Genomic DNA, 18,836 nt, shown 5'->3' with positions numbered 1-18,836 from the left:
GACTGCCGTGAGTGATGTGGATTGTAGGAGACACATTTTCTCCCTGTAGCATAACTAACAGATGTGTAATAAAAGCACATTTGTACATATTTCTTTCAACAGCTGAGTTTAAATGCAGACCAGGTCAGTTCCAGTGTGATACTGGGATCTGTACAAACCCAGCGTACATCTGTGACGGAGACAACGACTGCCAGGATAACTCTGACGAGGCCAACTGCGGTATGTTTCACCACACACCACCTCTGTTTTTCATCTGCGCAAAATGTCACAATGGATTTTTACTGTTACTTTACTGTACTTAAGTACATTTTTCAGATTTTATCAGAATATTTTTCTTTTGGAAAACCTTTACTTCACTATATTCCAAAACATAATATCACACTTTTTACTCCACTGAATTTCATAAAAAACATATTGTTCCTTGTTATTTTGAACTGAAGAAATCGAGACGTGACAGCGTTGTTGATTCGTGAACAAGCTGCTTCTTTTCAGTTGAATCATTTATGATCTAATTGCAGCTGTTCTAATTATTTAACTAGATAATGTTAAAATAATGCAAGTGAATGCCCATGCACAATCCTCTCTGCTATAACACTTCATATAATGATGTAATGAGATATATAACTAGTATATTTGCAAATCATTCTTCCTAAAATATTAACAAATTTTGCCCTATGTGAAGTTTTTTGCACAGTTGCTTATGCATATTGAAATTTAATGTTATAATAGCGTATGTTTTGGTAATAAAATAAAACTTATTTGCAGATCAATACAAATTTAATCTCTTCATCCACTAATCTTAGATAAGTAAAACTGCAAAATAAATAAACATTAACAACAGTACATTTTACTTTCTAAACTTTACCTTACTTTAAAAATCAAGTACTTACTCACGTAAAATTTAAAATGAGTACTTATTGGAGTAATATTTTATGAGGGTACCTGCACTTAAACTAAAGTACTTGATATGTATACTTTGTCTACCAGACTTCAGATATCCAGAACAGTATTTACAGAATATGCACAAACAGTATTAATACTGTACTAGTGAACCATAGGATTATTCAGAATATTGTTAATAGTAAGTACAAGCAGTGTATTTATTGAACACTATAGTGTTTTTTAGAATATTGCTATTGCTGCTGTTTTTAAAGAGCTTGACTTTGTGCCTATAAGTACACTGTATTATATGTGGTAAGATTGCGGTAACACATTACCACTTGAGAATAATTGCTTTAATAAGTAATAAGTTACATTTTCCCATCTTTTGACTGAAAATATGACTTTCCCTCAGCTGCCTCCAATAGGGCAATAAGCATATCAGCTTTGTTACTCCACTAATGTGTTTGTATGTGTGATTTGCAGATATTCACGTGTGTTTGCCCAGTCAGTTTAAATGCACCAATCCCAGTCGCTGTATTCCTGGAATATTCCGCTGTAACGGCCAAGACAACTGCGGGGAAGGAGAGGATGAGAAAGACTGCCGTGAGTTTCATTATAAGACAATAAGACATAAAAATGAGAAGACAAAAAAAAAGCCTTTTATGTTTTAATAATCTCACAAAGCCATGCTGTGACTTTGAAAATTAGATGTGATCAGTTGTATCGCCACTCACACATACATACATCACAGACCTTCTATTATTGTCCTCTGGAAGATAGAAGAACGTGTAGAGTGTTTGCTCATCTGAAAGATCATTGGGGTCAGTGAGATATTTAATTATTTTTTATTACTTTTTTAAGAAATTAATACTTTTATCCAGCAAGGATGCATTAAATGGGTCAAAAGTGACAACAAATGCATTCATAATATTACAAAATATTTATTTTCTGTAATGAGCTGAATCAGGTATGTTTGATTAGGGAGATATCCAAAGGGGCTCCAGGACTAGGATTGATTAAAAAATGTTTATTTGAACTACGGATCGCAAGGAAATGTGATTAGAATCTAAGAGCAGCTTTAATATAAGCACATGAAGATGATACAGGAGTGAGGCTAGTTAATAACTTGAAGAAAAAAAACAAGGAAGCCAACAGCAAATGCAAAACATCAAGACAATATCAGACAAATGACTAAGGAAACAAAGGGCTATATATACGAAGGGAATAACGAGGAGCTACACAAAAAACAGGTGTGAACAATCAGAAACTATGGAAATATAATCAGTCACTCTGGAAACGAAAAGGAACAGGAATTAAACACTGAAAAACTTGAACACAAACACCAAAACGAATCAAAATATACTTCAAAGTAAAAGTCCTTAGAAACATAGAACACAGCTAGCACAATAAAAAAGAAAGGAATGTCCAGGTCACAGGAAGGTAATGGTGGTTCCCAGGTGAGAAAAGCCAGGACCACTGAACGGGAGAGGTCTGAGGCAGAGCCGGGGGATTTAGAGGAGCATGGCAAGGTAGAGCCGGTGTGACTGAGGACAGTGGTGGAGCCAGAAGACGGGGGTCACAGCGGTGAAGCTGGAGGACTGGGGAGAACCGGCAGAGCAGCAGCAATCGGGGGAGTCAGGGTAGCTGATGTAGAAGATCCTGATTGAGGAGGAAGGGCTAGGGAGATGGATGAGACTGGTGAGTCATTTGTGCTGGATGGAACCAGTGGAGGGAAGCCAAGGAAATGGCTAGAACCAAGTTGAACTGAAGTCAACCAAGCTGGACGTGACTGGCAAAAAAATGTGGGGAGGCAGCCTCAGTGGCTGGGACAAAGAGAGTAATTAACTGCTCAGATAGGACTCTTGGGGTGAAAATAATTATGGGAAGAGTCTGCAGTTTTGACCTGACTGCAGGTGTTGGTTCTGGGATGGACAGGGAGGTCGGCGCTGACTCCAGGATGGACAGGGTGGTGGGAGATGGCTCTGGGACAAACCATCCTTGTGTTCTGTCTGTGCAAGTCTGTGCAAAAATAAACAAATAAATAGATCAATTCAAAGACTGGAGCAGACCCTTGTATGAGCTCTGGTGCTGAAGCAGACTCTGACATGAGCTCTGGGGCTGGAGTGGATATTAGGAGATTGGAATTCTCCTCCACCTCACCCAGCTCTACAAAGTCACAAAATATCTCTCAAAGACATAGAAAAAGGAACTTAGGGACCTGTCCAGTAAGTGCACAGAGTTTGCCAGATGGAAGAACTCACAGGTGTGGTTTTCAGGGTATTGAGCATCCTAGGTGAGGAGGAGGAGTTGTTCCACTGCTAGATCCATAATATTTGGTCCAAATTTCTATCATGGTTTCCAAGCAGACATGGTTTGGATCTAAGTGCAGTTTTAATGTAAACATGTGAAGATGATACAGGTGTGAATTTGCAACAGTCTATATAGGAAATAACAAGGGGCTAAACAAGAAAACAAATGCATACAATCAGAAACCATGGAAACGTAATCAACAGCTCTGGAAACTAAGAGGAACAGAAACTAAACATGGGAAAACTTGAACACAAATACCAAAAGGAAGAAAACATACTTCAGTCCATAGTAAAAGTCTTTAGAAACAGAATGCAGATGGAACATGACATCTCTATTACCAACGCAGCATATTTGAATGATTTCTGAATGATCATGTGACACCGAAGACTGGAGTAATGATGCTGAAAAACACAGGGATCTTTGCCATCACAGGAATAAATTGCAGTTTAAAATGTATTAAAATATAAAACAGTTATTTCAAATTATAAAGTTATATTTTATTGTATTTTGATCAAATAAATGCAGCCTTTGTGAGCAGAAGAGACTTCTTTCAAAAACATAAAAAAATCTTACAGACCCAAATCTTTTGAATTTATGTAATGTATTTACACAAGTATAACACTAAAATACATATCATGACAGTTTTTTTAGTTTAGTGTGTTTGGTTTAGGCTTTACATTACATATTTTTTTCTTTTGAAAATATGATTAAAGTATAACTTGTTTATTTGTATGTAGCGGAAGTAACGTGTGCACCCAACCAGTTCCAGTGTGCCATAACCAAGCGCTGTATCCCACGTGTGTGGGTGTGTGACCGTGATAATGACTGCGTTGATGGATCTGACGAACCCGCCAACTGCAGTAAGTGGAAATTTTTTTAATTAAAAACTCATTATATAAAATTTTTAAATCAAAACTCACTGTACATTATCCATTGCCATGGCTATTAATAGATAGAAACAGGCATGGTTATGTTTTCAAAATAGCTTAATATCTGCTGATACTATTGTTTGAACACTGTGGATCTCCAGATTCATGCCATGGATTTCATGTTTATTTGTATTTTGTTTTTCTGTCTGCTGTCATGCTCATCTGTTTTGATATTGTAAAGCGACCTTGAGGTTGCAGAATAACGCTATATAAAATAAACTTATTATTATTATTATTATTACTTCTACCAATTAGCACATATTGATATAATTCATTCAGTTCTTTCTTATATCTCTTTCTGTAGCTCAGATGACATGTGGTGTGGATGAGTTCCGCTGTAAAGACTCCGGTCGCTGTATCCCAGCTCGCTGGAAATGCGACGGAGAGGATGACTGTGGTGATTCTTCAGATGAACCCAAAGAGGAGTGTGGTGCGTTCATATGCTTTATATACAAGACTAGCAAATGAAATATTTTAGAGTAGTATCATTAATTAAAAATTAAAATTTGAATTCAAATTTAACGGGATAGTTCATCAAGAATGTCTCAGTTTACGTCTGTAACCATGATTCCCTGAGAGGAAACGAGACGCCGCGTCAAAACGCTGTGGGGAAGTGATAGCGTCTTGAAGCACGTGTGAAATCAGTCCAATGGAGTGGCGAGACATCACGGGCGGGGTGATGTAGAAACCAGGAAGCTCAAAAGCACATCTGGAACAAATAGCATTAGCTTCTGATAGGTCGAAGCAGGTTGCTCACAGGGATGCAGGGAGTATAGCAGGGAGATGAAGTGTCTCGTACACCTTTAAGGTGGAGGGAGATAACCTTGTGGAGAATCACTCCAGCACTGAACCAACCAGACAGTAAACTGGGTCCTGCTGTCGATTTCCACACCAAACAAACAGTGCCCACTTCAAGGCGTTCTGTTTCCTCATGGAGGAAGCTCTGGAGTGGAGTATGTTCTCAGCAACCTCAGCTGAGAGACTAGAATTTGTAAGTTGTGCCCTCTCAGAGGCCACACCCATAGCGTCCATAACTCCAGGCGAAGGTGAAGGATTGAGCCCCCTGCCTAAGACAAAAGGTCCCACCTAATAATAATAATAATAATAATAATTCGTTACATTTATATAGTGCTTTTCTGCTTTTCTAAGCACTCAAAGCGCTCTACATTGTGAGGGGGGTATCTCCTCGCCCACCACCAGTGTGCAGCATCCACCTGGATGATGCGACGGCAGCCATAGTGCGCCAGAATGCCCACCACACACCAGCTTATTGGTGGAGAGGAGACAGAGTGATGAAGCCAATCAGTAGATATGGGGATTGTTAGGAGTCCATGATGGTTAGAGGCCAATGGGCGAATTTGGCCAGGATGCACTTTTCGAAAGACATCCTGGGATTTTTAATGACCACAGAGAGTCTGGACCTTGGTTTAACGTCTCATCTGAAGGACGGTGCTTTTTTGACAGTATAGTGTCCCCGTCACTATACTGGGGAGTTAGGACCCACACAGACTACAGGGTGAGCACCCCCTGCTGGCCTTACTAACACCTCTTCCAGCAGCAACCTAGTTTTCCCAGGAGATCTCCCATCCATGTACTGACCAGGGGCAACCGTGCTTAGCTTCAGTGGGCAACCAGTCTTGGGCTGCAGGGCGAGAACCTCCTGATCGCCCTGGCCTGACCGGAACCTCCCAAGGAGAGCCGTTGAGGAGTGCCACTTGGTCTGAGAACCATACTCGAGCCAGCCAGAACAAGGCTACTAGTAACAGATGGACCCTGTTCCGGTGAGCTCTCTCCAGAACACCTGGCAGCAGAGCAATTGAAGGAAATGCATACAGCAATGCCTGTACCATGGCATCCAGTCCGAGAGAAGCTCACATGAGGGAAAACCAGAGCAGACATTGGCTGTTTACATGCACAATTTTTGTTTCAATCAGACTGAATTCAATTAAATTTATGAATCTGAATGTAGTGTTTACATGAAGGCTAAATAAAGTGATCGGGTTGATGTGCGTGTTTATATGTCACAAGCTTCAAATTGGAATTTATTGTTTTGGACATGCGCACACTGAACAAATATAGAGTTTCCCCCTGTTTGCACATAATAACCACTCTCCTACACGGTTTCTTTATTTGTTTTAAACAGCGGAATTAATAGGTATCCATTTCTGGATAAATATTACATATCAACCATGGTGCCGTGCTGCTTATATTTATCACGCAGTAAAAATGTGCGACCCCGTGCCCAAAACCAGTCGTCCGTGGATGAGAATCCGAAACAAGGACTGGTGGGATGTTGTCCTGCTCCACTTCACAGACGCTGAGTGAAAGGAGAGTTTTATAATGACAGGACATTAATTTATACAACTCTTTATCAACAGAAAGTACAGCTTGTTCGGCGTGTCATGTGTCATTATGCTATTTCTGTGTCATTGCACATGCGCAGTCCTTTCGGTTTCGGTTTTCAATCCGATCAAGTGTTTTAGAAAAGGAATAAACCACCCCTTTCAATCCGATCAAAATCTCATTCAGATTGTGCTTAATTGGATCGATTAAGGTGTTTACATGAAGGTTTTCAGTCCGATTGAGCCATCAATCCGATTACTGACGGATTATTTGGTTGCATGTAAACATAGCCAGTGTGTCGTTTCTTGAGACGCAAACAAGTCCACTTCTGCCTGGCCGAACTCCCTCCAAATCTGCTCTACCACCTTGGGAGACCAGTTTTTCCTGAGCCCACAGGAGGATCTGGTGTGCAACTTGCAAAGTGGACACTGTAAGAGACCACAGATGTGTTGTCTGTACAAACAAGCACATGATGGCCTCTTGGGTCTGTGAGAAAGTATTTCAATGCTCAGAACACAGCCAGCATCTTCAGGCAATTGATGTGCCACGAGAGATGATGTCTCCCCACAGACTCTGAGCTGAGCGAACAATTCATGATCGCTCCTCAGCCAGTGAGGGATGCATATGTTGTAAGCGTTACGCGATGACAAGGAGCTCCCAACACAAAGACCCTGGGACAAGAACCAAGGCTTCTTCCACATGAATGTATGGCATTATCCCTGTTGAAAAAACAGCATATGCTGGTTAGGTATGTTTTGAAGCATGGCTGCTGGTTTGAGCTGGTTCAAGCTGGTCCTTAGCTGGTCATGAGCTGGTTTAAGCTGGTCCTTAGCTGGTCATGTGCTGGTCCTAAGCTGGTCCTAAGCAACTAGCTCCTGCTCACGACCAGCACACGACCAGCTTAAACCAGCTCATACCAGCAGCCATGCTTCAAAAAATACCTAACAACCAGCTCATGACCAGTTTAAACCAGCTCAAACCAGCAGCCATGCTTCAAAACAAACATACATACCAGCATATGCTGGTTTTTTTAACAGGGGTGTGTGACCTTGATCATGCAAAGTGGGTTGCCCCTCAGGGAAAACCCCTTGGTTCTGAGCCACCACTGCAAAGGTCTCATGGGCAGCAGGCCAAAAGGTATCACATTGGATGCTGCTGCCATCTGACCCAACAAACTCTAAAACTGTTTTACAGTGAGTGACTGGCCTAGCCTCACTCTGTTTACGGCTACAAGAATCGAATCGATATGAGAAGGAGACAGACGTGCCTACATCATCGTCAAATCCCATATCACGCCAAGATAAGTGGTCCTCTGTACTGGAGAAAGCACACTCTTCTTGGCCTGCAGGCTTAACCCCAGCTCTTTCATGTGGGTGAGGCATCACAGAAAGCAACACTCTGCTTCTGAGTAGTGCAATACCAGGAGCTGTTCCCTCCCAGCAGCCCCCAAGACCTGAGGTCGGCGAGGGAGGTAGCGCTGGAATGCTGCTGCCTGCTATTTAACCTCCTACAACCTGTCGACGACTAGGCCAGAAGGTGCAAGTGGAGCATCCAGGAGGAAAAACTTGTCCTTCTCTCTGATGTCAGACAAGTTCACAGTTTCCAATCCATGGCCACCAGGGCTTCCATAGAATGGCTGATGGCTCTAGCCGTCTCCTTATTGGACTGAAGAGACAAATCGGTGGCCTGGTCCAGTTCTTGGATTGTGTCCGTACCTACCCCCTTGCTCTCATCAAGGTATTTTAACAGGTCAGCCTGGTATGCCTGCAGACATCCCTTGGCTTGACCTGCCACCTTACCCACCAGAGCTGAAGTTGTTCTACATGGCTTGGTGGGTAATGTTGGAGACTTAAGAGATAATGCTGTATCAAGGGACAGATCGCTCGTAAGCGTCTGCTCCACCTTAGGTATCGCCCCATAGCCCTGCTCATTCAACCCCTTGATGTTTGCATAGTCTGATACATTAGGGCTGAAGAGCTGGGCTGAATATGGTTTATTTTATAAAAGGCAGAGCCCATCTCTAACTAGATCAGTTTGCGAGTCCCACAATCTCAATCGCCGCTCTGCCTCAACTGCAGCGGGACCGGAACCGTGTGTGTTCCCACCCGTAATATAGCGCGGGCAGGGAGGAATACACAATCATTTTGATTTAGGCCTTATTTAGACTCTTTGCTCACCATATTTTACTTATTTTGACATTGATTGTGCACTGGCACAGACAAACAAACATAAACTCTGATAGACAAGACACAGAAGCTAACGCTGCTTGTTCCGCTTTTAAGCGTCCTGGTTTCTACATCACTCTGCCCGTGAAGTCTCGCCACTCCATTAGACTGATTTCACACATGCTTCAAGAGCCAGAGGCGCTCCCACAGTGTTTTGATGCAGCACAAGTTCCTTTGAAAAGCAAATGAAAATTGTCATCATTTACTCACCCTCATATCGTTCCAAACCCATAAGACTTTGGTTCATCTTTGAAACACAAATTAAGACATTTTTAACTTTGATGGGTTAGAACTTAGAGAATTTAAAGATTATAAAGGGTTTGTAAAACAAACAAATACATATCAATCGAGTGGATTAATTCTTGTGAAGAGATACAATTGCTTTAAAGTGTAAATTAAATCTGTTCACTATATATTTACACACATACAGAGAGCTCAGACATGCAAGTGTGATGCACAAGAGCCAGTGAGGTTTGTTCTAGTGTATGATGCACACAAAAGCTTCTGCGTTTACTATATGTGATTTGCTCTGTAGTTGTCAGACTCTGTTCCATGTCTTGTGTGTTTTCTTCCCCCACGTGCTCCCTATGTGACATTATGCCCCTATTTGGCTATTTGATTAAGTTCCTGTTCCTGTCCTCATAGTTCATTTGTTTCTCCCTGTGTCTCATTATTAGTTACCCTCCTCACCTGTCTGCCCCTCGTTATCTGCCCTATTTGAGTTCTAGCCCGTTCTGTTCTTCCTTATCCGGAATTGTTCATCTTACCCCAGTGCTACGTGTGCTTTCCTGGTGTTCTGTTCATTAAAGTTCTCTTTATTGGAATCTCCTACATCTCCGCGTCTCCTCGCTTCAGCACAGTAGGCTCGCATGACAGAATTCTCCCTTTGTTTGTTTTTCGTTTGAAAGTCTTTTGTTTTCATTTCTCCCCGCCAACACGGAGGAATGAGCGATGTTCATCGCCGTGGCTCAGGCGAGCCACGACGCGCTCACCTACGCGAGGGCATTCATGCCGCTCGCCCTTGCCAGTTCCCTCGATGGGGAGACCCTCTTCACGCTGTTCCGGCTCGGGATCACTTACCATCAGCCCACGGAACTCCCAGACACCACCAACCTCGACTGGAAGGAGGCGGTCATCCGGTGTCTGGAGAGTCTCCGATCCCGATCCGGAACCCCTCCGCCGGCCGTTCCACAGTCAAGCCCGCCGGCCGCTCCAAAGTCAAGCCGGCCTGCTGCGGCATTCTTAAGCCTGCCGGCCGCTCCTCAGTCAAGCCCGCCGGCCGTGGCATTCTCAAGCCCACCGGTGGTTCCTCAGTCAAGCCCGCCGGCCGCGGTCACTCAAGCCCGCCGACCACGCCTTTCACCCCGAAACTAAAGGGGAATCTAAGGAGGAGAAGGCGGTTGGCTCCAGCCACGGAGCTCGCACCTTTGTCGGCTCCAGCCCCAGAGCTCGCTCCAGTGTGGGCTCCAGGCCCGAATCCAGCCCAAAGAGGGCTCCTGTTCCTGAGTTTAGCCCACGGAGGGCTCCTGTTCCCGAGTTTAGTCCACGGAGGGTTCCAGTCCCCGAGTTTAGCCCAGAGCGGGTTTCAGTCCCCGAGTCTAGCCCAGTGAGGGCTCCTGTCCCCTCGTCTAGCCCAGTGAGGGCTCCAGTCCCCAAGTTTTTTTGGGGGTGTAGTATGGGTCCGTCCGTAGTGGCCGGGCCGAGTGGTGAGGCCAAGGCCACGGAGGCCGTCCAGCCATGGCGTCCTGAGTTCCCAGCTGTAGTGGCGAGGCCAAGGCCACGGAGGCTGTCAGCCATGGCCTCCTGAGTTCCCTGCTCCGCCATGGCTTTCTGAGTCTCCTGATCCGCCATGGCCTCCTGAACTGTCTGCTCCGCCATGGCCTCCTGAACTGTCTGCTCCGCCATGGCCTCCTAGTCTGCCTGATCCGCCACGGCGCCCCGAACTGTCTGATTCGCCGTGGCCCCCTGAGTTCCCTGCTCCGCCATGGCTCCCCGAGCTGCCAGCTCCGCCATGGCGCCCCGAATGGGTACCGCTCGTGCCACCCCCACCCCCTCCTCGTTGGATGTTGTGTAGCGCGAGGACGCGCCTTCCGGGAGGGGGGAGTAATGTCAGACTCTGTTCCATGTCTTGTGTGTTTTCTTCCCCCACGTGACATTATGCCCTTATTTGGTTATCTTCATGTTCCTGTCCTCATAGTTCATTAGTTTCTCCCTGTAACCCAAAAATCACAAATCTTTCATAATTTTATGAAAATTGTCGTCATGTGGTTCCAGACCTAAAACAATTTGGTTAATCTTCAATAATCGAAATATTGAAAACATATATTTTAATGAAACCTAAGAGGTTTCTGTCCCCCCATTGAGGTCCAGCTAACCAAATCTTAGAAGATCTAAAAAGGTAATAAAAGCGTCGCAAAACAGAAACATATTCAAATCTTGTGAAGAGATATGATTGCTGTATATGATGCACAGATTTAATTTAGGCTTGTCTGTATTAATTTAATGTCCGTATTAAAATAAACACACATACTACTGTCATGCGAGCCTACTGTGCTGGAGCGAGGAGTCTTACCCCAGTGCTACGTGTGCGTTCCTGGTGTTCTGTTCATTAAAGTTCTGTTTATTGGAATCTCCTATGTCTCCGCGTCTCCTCGCTCCAGCACAGTAGGCTCGCATGACAGTAGTATGTGTGTTTATTTTAATACGGACATTAAATTAATACAGACAAGCCTAAATTAAATCTGTGCATCATATACAGCAATCATATCTCTTCACAAGATTTGAATATGTTTCTGTTTTGCGACGCTTTTATTACCTTTTTAGATCTTCTAAGATTTGGTTAGCTGGACCTCAATGGGGGGACAGAAACCTCTTAGGTTTCATTAAAATATATGTTTTCAATATTTCGATTATTGAAGATTAACCAAATTGTTTTAGGTCTGGAACGACATGACGACAATTTTCATAAAATTATGAAAGATTTGTGATTTTTGGGTTAACTATCCCTTAACTTATATGTTAAAGTTTCTATAATTTAGTTATTTATATGCTGCCACTGAAGAATTACACAGCACTAATGTTGTGGCTATATATGCAGATGAGAGAACGTGTGAGCCATATCAGTTCCGCTGTAAAAACAATCGCTGTGTTCCCGGCCGCTGGCAGTGTGACTATGACAACGACTGCGGGGACAACTCGGACGAGGATAAGTGTGGTAGGTTTCCACCGCCCGCTGCTGCATCTGAGCGCTGAGACTCCACGGGTCCAGATGAACATCAGGCACACACACATCCAGAGACATGCTTCACCTTACATCACAGCAATGGCAGCAGGAACAGAACGTTCTGTTAGGCTCTCAGACAAGTGGCAGTCAGCGATACGAAATGAACCGAAAAACCTGATCGTTGTCATTCTCATTTATTTGTTCATGAGCACATTTTAATTAACGAGAGGACTTTTTTTTCCCTTTGTGCATGTTTTTGTTTCGTCCAGTCATTTACGTGTCTACATCTTGTTTATTCTTCATTTCACACTGCCACATTGATGTGGGTTAGAGGTAGGTTTCCATTTTCAAATGTCCACTTCAGTCCTGAACATCTCCGTCAGTGGCTGCTCGCTGGTGACACTGGGAGGCTTGAATGTTCTTTTCTGTTTCACTATGCATGAAAAACTGAAGACAGCAATTTACAGTACATGTAACCGGTTAAATGGTTAAAGAAGATATAATCATGATAATCAATGATTAATAACGAGCCTTTTCCAGTACTCAGCAGCTAGCCACTGTGAAGCCCTTTCCTGCAGTTTTTGAGCAGTTATGGTTTGGATTTGATTTTTTTTTTTTGCCTGCTGCTCCCAAACACCCAAAGCTCCATCTGTCCTTGTGCCTCTGGTTTAAGATGTATGCCCTTAACAAACATATTACCTAAAAACCCCTGCTTCTACATATAAAGTGATCTAATGAGACCCTTCGGAGTGAATGTCATGAAAGAAAAAAAAATCCATGCCACATTTCACACCTTTTGTCTTTGAAAATTCAGCTTGTTTTTAGGACCATTAGGATTTTTTGCACAATGTCATTATTTTTAATGACAACAAAGCATGTTTTTCTCCTAAACGTCTCATTGTAATTTTTCCAGACTTTTAACTTTTGAGTTTGTTTGTAGTTCTTACCATTATCCGTAGCGATTCTTATTCAGCTCTTATTACTGTGATACATTTGAACTTAATGAGCATAAATTATAGACCATGCAGCAAATTGTTATTAGAATGATTTCTGAAGGATCATGTGACACTGAAGACTGGAGTAATGATGCTGAAAATTCACACATTTTAAAATATATTACAGTAGAAAAGTTATTTGAAGTTGTAATAATTTTTACAATATTACTGTTGAGCTTCTCGCTGTATTTTTAATTACCGTAATGAATGCAGCTTTGGTGAGCATAAAAAGACTTCTTTTAAAACTTTGTTGACCCATAACTGTTGAACAGTTGTGTACTATAAATACCCAGCAATTCAATAAAAAAAAAAATTTTAATTACTGTAATGAGAATAAGCATTGTTTTTGTACTACGAATGAGAATTGGGATGAAAACATGCTTGTCAAAAAATCTTTAGCCTAACAACAGTTTTTGTTTCATGCTAAATATAAATATAATTTCTTTCTTTTGACCATGTAGTGAAATGTGACCTGGATTTGTCTTGACAAGATATTGTTGAAATATCACAGAAGTGTGTCTTGTGTCTGTGTCAGTGCCCAGGCAGTGCTCTGAGAGCGAGTTTGCCTGCACCAGCGGCCGCTGTATTGCTGGCAGATGGAAGTGTGATGGAGATCATGACTGTGCTGACGGGTCTGATGAGGCAAGTCACAAAACCACTCATTCACACCTGCTTCAGGAAAACACACACTTCAGCAGAACTGATCAGTGATGATCCTCCTGAATAGCAAATACTCACTGCAGTATGTAATGTGTGTGTGTGTGTATTTTGCAGCACGGCTGTGATGTGAAGTGTGATAATGACCAGTTTCAGTGTAAGAACGGTCACTGCATCCCATTCCGCTGGAGGTGTGACGCCGATGCCGACTGCATGGATGGCAGCGACGAGGAGAACTGCGACACTGGAGGTTAAAATCGCACAAAAACATGCTAAATACAGAATCAGCTCAAACCGAAACTGTCATTTATTACAGGAATATTTCACCCAAAAATTACAATTTGCTAGAAATTTTTTTAGCCTCAAGCCACACAAAATGTAGTTGTGTTTGTTTCTTCATCTTATTTGAGAAAAACATTACATCACTTGCTCACCAGTGGATCTTCTGCAGTGAATGGGTGCCGTCAGAAAGTGAAAAGCTTGTAAGAAACAAATCCATCATTAAGAAATTTAGGCCCAAATTTTGGCTGAAACACGAGACCTTAATTCATAATAACACTTTCTCCAGTGAAAAAGTCCATCACCCTTTAAATTCACTAACATATTTGTTTCGAGCTGTTTTCATTTGTAAACAGTGCTTGATCTGTGCATATTTCTCTCCTGATGTATATGAGATGATATTTCACTGGAGAAAGCAATATTGTGGATAGAAGACTCGTATTTTAGCCAGACACAGTGGTTTTGAAGTTAAAAATGTCTTAATGATGGATTTGTTTCTTACAAGCATGCAGCTTTTGGCTTCACAAGATGTTAATGGATAGACTGGATTCGTGTGGATTACTTGTGGGTTATTGTGTTTGGAGTCTCATTCTGACGGCACCCATTCCAAATTTCCATTTTTGGGTGAACTATTCCTTAAACTTTGTTTCTAACCTGAACTGTATGCTGCTATCGAAAATTTTTGAAGAATCTTCTTATAGCTCTTTTCTCTGCAGTGATAATTTATAGTGACCACATCTGTCAAGCTCCATTAAAAAAAAAATCCATATGATTTTTGCACTATATTACATATCTTCTAAAGTCATACAAAAGAGCTTTGTGTGAGAAACAGAGCAAAACGTCATTATTCACTAATCTTAGCCTGTGTTCTTGTCTAGATTCTATGTATGTATGTATGTGTAGCTAACACAAGGTGAAGAGGTTACATTTCAACGTGAAATGTAGTGCACAAGTTGTATGGACTGCTTTTATTGTGTTTTTGGAAAGAGCAGGAGAAAAATAAACCTTTCAACACTGTACAGATTTAAAAAGGTATGAGAATAAGTAAATAATGATATAATTTTTATTTATGGTTGAGCTGTTCCTTTAAACAACAGCGTTACCCATAAACCAATGCCTGCAGTATTAATTAGAGTGATCAGACTCTGGAGAGGGTTTTAGTATTCAAGGAGGCCTTTCTGAAGATGCGTTGCCAAGTGTTTTACACACACACACACACACACACACGCACACACACACGCACGGTAATTGCTGTGTGGTTGTGCTGGAATGAATACAGATGAGTTACCCTGTGTGTGTGTGTGTGTGTGTGTGTGTGTGTGTGCAGTGGGTCGATTCTGCCCTCTGGATGAGTTTCAGTGTAATAACACTCTGTGTAAGCCGCTGGGCTGGATGTGTGACGGCGAGGACGATTGTGGAGACAATTCAGACGAGAACCCAGACGTGTGCAGTGAGTAGTGCATTTTTTTTTTCAGCTCAATTGATTGCTCAAATTGACTGAAAGCTGAATAAATAAGCTTTCCATTGATGTATGGTAAGGATAGGACAATATTTGGCCGAGATACAACTATTTGAAAATCTGGAATCTGAGGGTGCAAAAACAAAATCAAAATATTGAGAAAATCTCCTTTAAAGTTGTCCAAATGAAGTTCTTAGCAATGCATATTACTAATCAAAAATTAAGTTTTGATATATTTACAGTAGGAAATGTACAAAATATCTTCATGGAACTTGATCTTTACTTAATATCCTAATGATTTTTGGCATAAAAGAAAAATAGATCATTTCGACCCATACAATGTTTTTTTGGCTATTGCTACAAATATACCCCAGCGACTTAAGACTGCTTTTGTGCTCCAGGGTCACATATAAGCCTTATAAGCCACATATTCTTTCCTGGATGCTGGTCAATGTTGCATTGCAAGTGTAATTAAATACACAATATAGTAACAGCTATGACACAAAACACCTGTTCAGCATATTACTGCACTGCGCCCTTTAACCTGTACGTGTATATGTCAGAGACTTTATCTTTTGGATACAGTGTGAATATTGCAACCTGTTAATATGGGTGTGAAAAAAAAAAGTGTGAAACAGGCCTTAGGATTCTTCATTTGCATTAGCAGTGTAGCTTCATTTACATTAGCTGTTGCACAAACTCTGTCAAATTGAGCGTTTGAATGTTTGGGGTTCAGTCTGACTCTGCTGGTGAAATCATCTGAATTTTCACATCAAGACTGCTGTGTTTTTATTCTGTGTGTGTTTCAGAGAGATTCCAGTGTCCTCCCACCAGACAGTTCCGCTGCCATAATGACCGAGTGTGTCTGCCAGTGTCTAAACAATGTGACGGTGTTGACAACTGTGGAGACAACAGTGATGAACTCAACTGCCGTGAGTAATTGCTACTTTTCTTGGCTGATTTATTTAAAATGTCATTGTTTTTTTTTTGCATGTCATTTTTGCCTGTGCCATTACACTAAACATTTAACATCATTTTCATGTACGATTTCTTACTGAAAATATTAGTATGGACGTGTGTGCATTTTTTATTTTTTATTTGCTGAACTTTTAAGAATTTCTTTTTTTTACCACCATAGAAAATGGGGGATGCAATCCCCTAAATATATGTGGTTACAGCCTTGCTAATAGTTATTTATCATTACTAACACTAACCCTAATGTGTTTTCAACTCAATCACAATATGTTCAGTATGGAATTAATAGACTGTGCATATTATTTGAATAATAACGCAGTTATCTGGTAGTAACACATTGGTCCTGGTCCTTTACACATTGGATTTTGAAGATATATCAATAACCCATGGAGCTTCTCTTTCAAAACATGTTTTGTGTATTTAAACCATTACATCACATGTTTTTGGGGTTGAATGTTGTGTAAAATTTGTCCTGCACCCAACCACATGATTCACAGTGAATATTTTTCTGTAAATTTATACCAAGAAAAATCTGAGGTGAAATATTGAGATGGACTAGAATGACAAGATAAGTGCAAACGGTGAAATTAAAAAGACTGCCAAAGAAACCTACCTAATGATGACGTCCTTTAGATATGATGCAGAAAGTATTATTACTACAGGTGGAAATGACACAGCATAACAGTGTTGAAGAGAAAGTGAGGAATTCATTCATATATGTATTAATTAATTTATTTTAATCATAAGCAGTCATGAGGACACCAATGAGAATGAGTCATTGATTATGCTAGTAAATGTCTATTGAAGTGAATTTGTCCCTGTTCCCTGTCAGAAACTCCTGCGCCTGTGGTCTGTGGAAAGGGTGAGTTTACCTGCAGCACTGGAAAGTGTATAAGCATTAACCTACGCTGCAATTTCTTCAACGACTGTGAGGACTACGGCTCTGATGAGATCAACTGCAACAAGAAAAGTGAGCCTATTTGTTTATTTGACAGCTTTCTTTGTCAAACATAAAAGATCGAGGTTCACTGAGTGTCTATTTGTGATGTTCTGTGTCTCTGAACAGATTCAGGTCTAAATGAATGCCGTAACAACCACAGTATTTGTGAAGATGAAGGTCACTGTGTGGTGAATGGAACCGACTGGTTCTGCTCCTGCAAACCCGGCTTCCAGAAAACACACCCGCAAACCTGCACAGGTACCGGTACAGCACACACATGCTGAGAACCAAAGGAGACTAAACTGCTAACAAAACTCCAAAAACATTTTTTTGAAGCTTTATCAGCTACAGAAGAGCATGTTTTTACTCATGGTTAAATCTAAGTTAATATATATATATATATATATATTTATTCAGGTGCATCTCAAACAATCAGTTCATTTTTTTGGAACTTATTTCAAAAAGTGAAACTTTTATATGGTATCTCTTGTTCTTTGAAACCACAATAATGGGCAAGACTGCTGACTTGGCAATAGTCCAGAAGACGAGCATTGACACCCTCCACAAAGAGAGTAAGTCACAGAAGGTCATTACTGAAAGGGGTGGCTGTTCACAGAGTGCTGTATCAAAGCATATTAAATGCAAAGTTGACTGGAAGAAAGAAATTGGGTAGGAAAAGGTGCACAAGTAACAGGGATGACCGCAAGCTTGAGAATACTGTAAAGCAAAGCCGATTCAAACTCTTGGTAGAGCTTCACAAGGAGTGGACTGAAGCTGGAGTCAGTGTTTGTATTTCATTTGGAAATCGAGGTCTGGAGTCTGCAGGAAGACTGGAGAGGCACAGAATCCAAGCTGCTTGAAGTTCAGTGTGAAGTTTCTGAAGTCAGTGATGCTTTGGGGTGTTGTGATGTCTGCTGGTGTTGCTCCATTGTGTTTTATCAAGTCCAAATTAAATGCAGCCATCTACCTGGAGATTTTGGAGCACTTTGCCACAGGCTGATCGCTTCCATGCCACACCTCACTGATGCTGGAGTTTGTGCTAATGCATAAATCAACATACTTTAAAGAACACTGAACTTTTCTGTTTTGCAAATCCTTTTTTTGATTGATCTTAAGAAATATTCTAATATTTTGAGATACTGGATTTTTGACTTTCATGAGCTGTAAGCTCTAATATTGAGATGCACCTGTGTATATATATATATATATATATATATATTAGTGAGTATTGTTGGAAGTAGTATTGGTGAAAAGAAAAATGGAGCACAGCTCAATTTATCAACTAAAACCACATAAAATTAGAATTAAAAAAGAATCTATATTTCTTGTGCTAATAACAAACCATACCAGCAATGTCAAACAAGAATGAATCCATCATATCATCACTCAGCAGAGATGATTGTAAAATTCACTTTATACATCTAATGTTTTTGTGCCTGTCCACGTTGTCGTTTTTCTCTCTCAACAGATGTGAACGAGTGCAAGCAGTTCGGGATCTGTTCTCACATCTGTAACAACACTAAAGGCTCTCACAAATGCAGCTGCTACAAGAACTTCATTAAAGTGAACGACACCTGCAAGGCTGACAGTACGTTTCAAACTACAGTCAAGTCAAGTCT

General features: G+C 41.4%; 1 protein-coding gene across 1 annotated transcript in view; it reads left to right on the top strand.

The window, feature by feature from the left end:
• The window catches only part of lrp1aa (low density lipoprotein receptor-related protein 1Aa), a 200,204-nt gene that overhangs the window by 157,089 nt on the left and 24,279 nt on the right, over positions 1 to 18,836 (top strand). Inside the window, exons 60-71 of the mRNA XM_016541471.1 lie at positions 103 to 219; positions 1,366 to 1,485; positions 3,930 to 4,052; positions 4,426 to 4,551; positions 11,787 to 11,903; positions 13,443 to 13,549; positions 13,682 to 13,814; positions 15,171 to 15,293; positions 16,112 to 16,234; positions 17,110 to 17,247; positions 17,344 to 17,475; positions 18,686 to 18,805. Coding sequence (XP_016396957.1) covers positions 103 to 219; positions 1,366 to 1,485; positions 3,930 to 4,052; positions 4,426 to 4,551; positions 11,787 to 11,903; positions 13,443 to 13,549; positions 13,682 to 13,814; positions 15,171 to 15,293; positions 16,112 to 16,234; positions 17,110 to 17,247; positions 17,344 to 17,475; positions 18,686 to 18,805 — 1,479 coding nt within the window. The remainder of the gene's footprint in view (positions 1 to 102; positions 220 to 1,365; positions 1,486 to 3,929; positions 4,053 to 4,425; positions 4,552 to 11,786; positions 11,904 to 13,442; positions 13,550 to 13,681; positions 13,815 to 15,170; positions 15,294 to 16,111; positions 16,235 to 17,109; positions 17,248 to 17,343; positions 17,476 to 18,685; positions 18,806 to 18,836) is intronic.

This window comes from Sinocyclocheilus rhinocerous, unplaced genomic scaffold (genome assembly GCF_001515625.1).
Source record: "Sinocyclocheilus rhinocerous isolate Xijiao unplaced genomic scaffold, SAMN03320098_v1.1 scaffold1449, whole genome shotgun sequence".
Classification (NCBI taxonomy): Eukaryota; Metazoa; Chordata; class Actinopteri; order Cypriniformes; family Cyprinidae; genus Sinocyclocheilus; species Sinocyclocheilus rhinocerous.
This window is presented reverse-complemented; position numbering and strand designations above follow the sequence as displayed.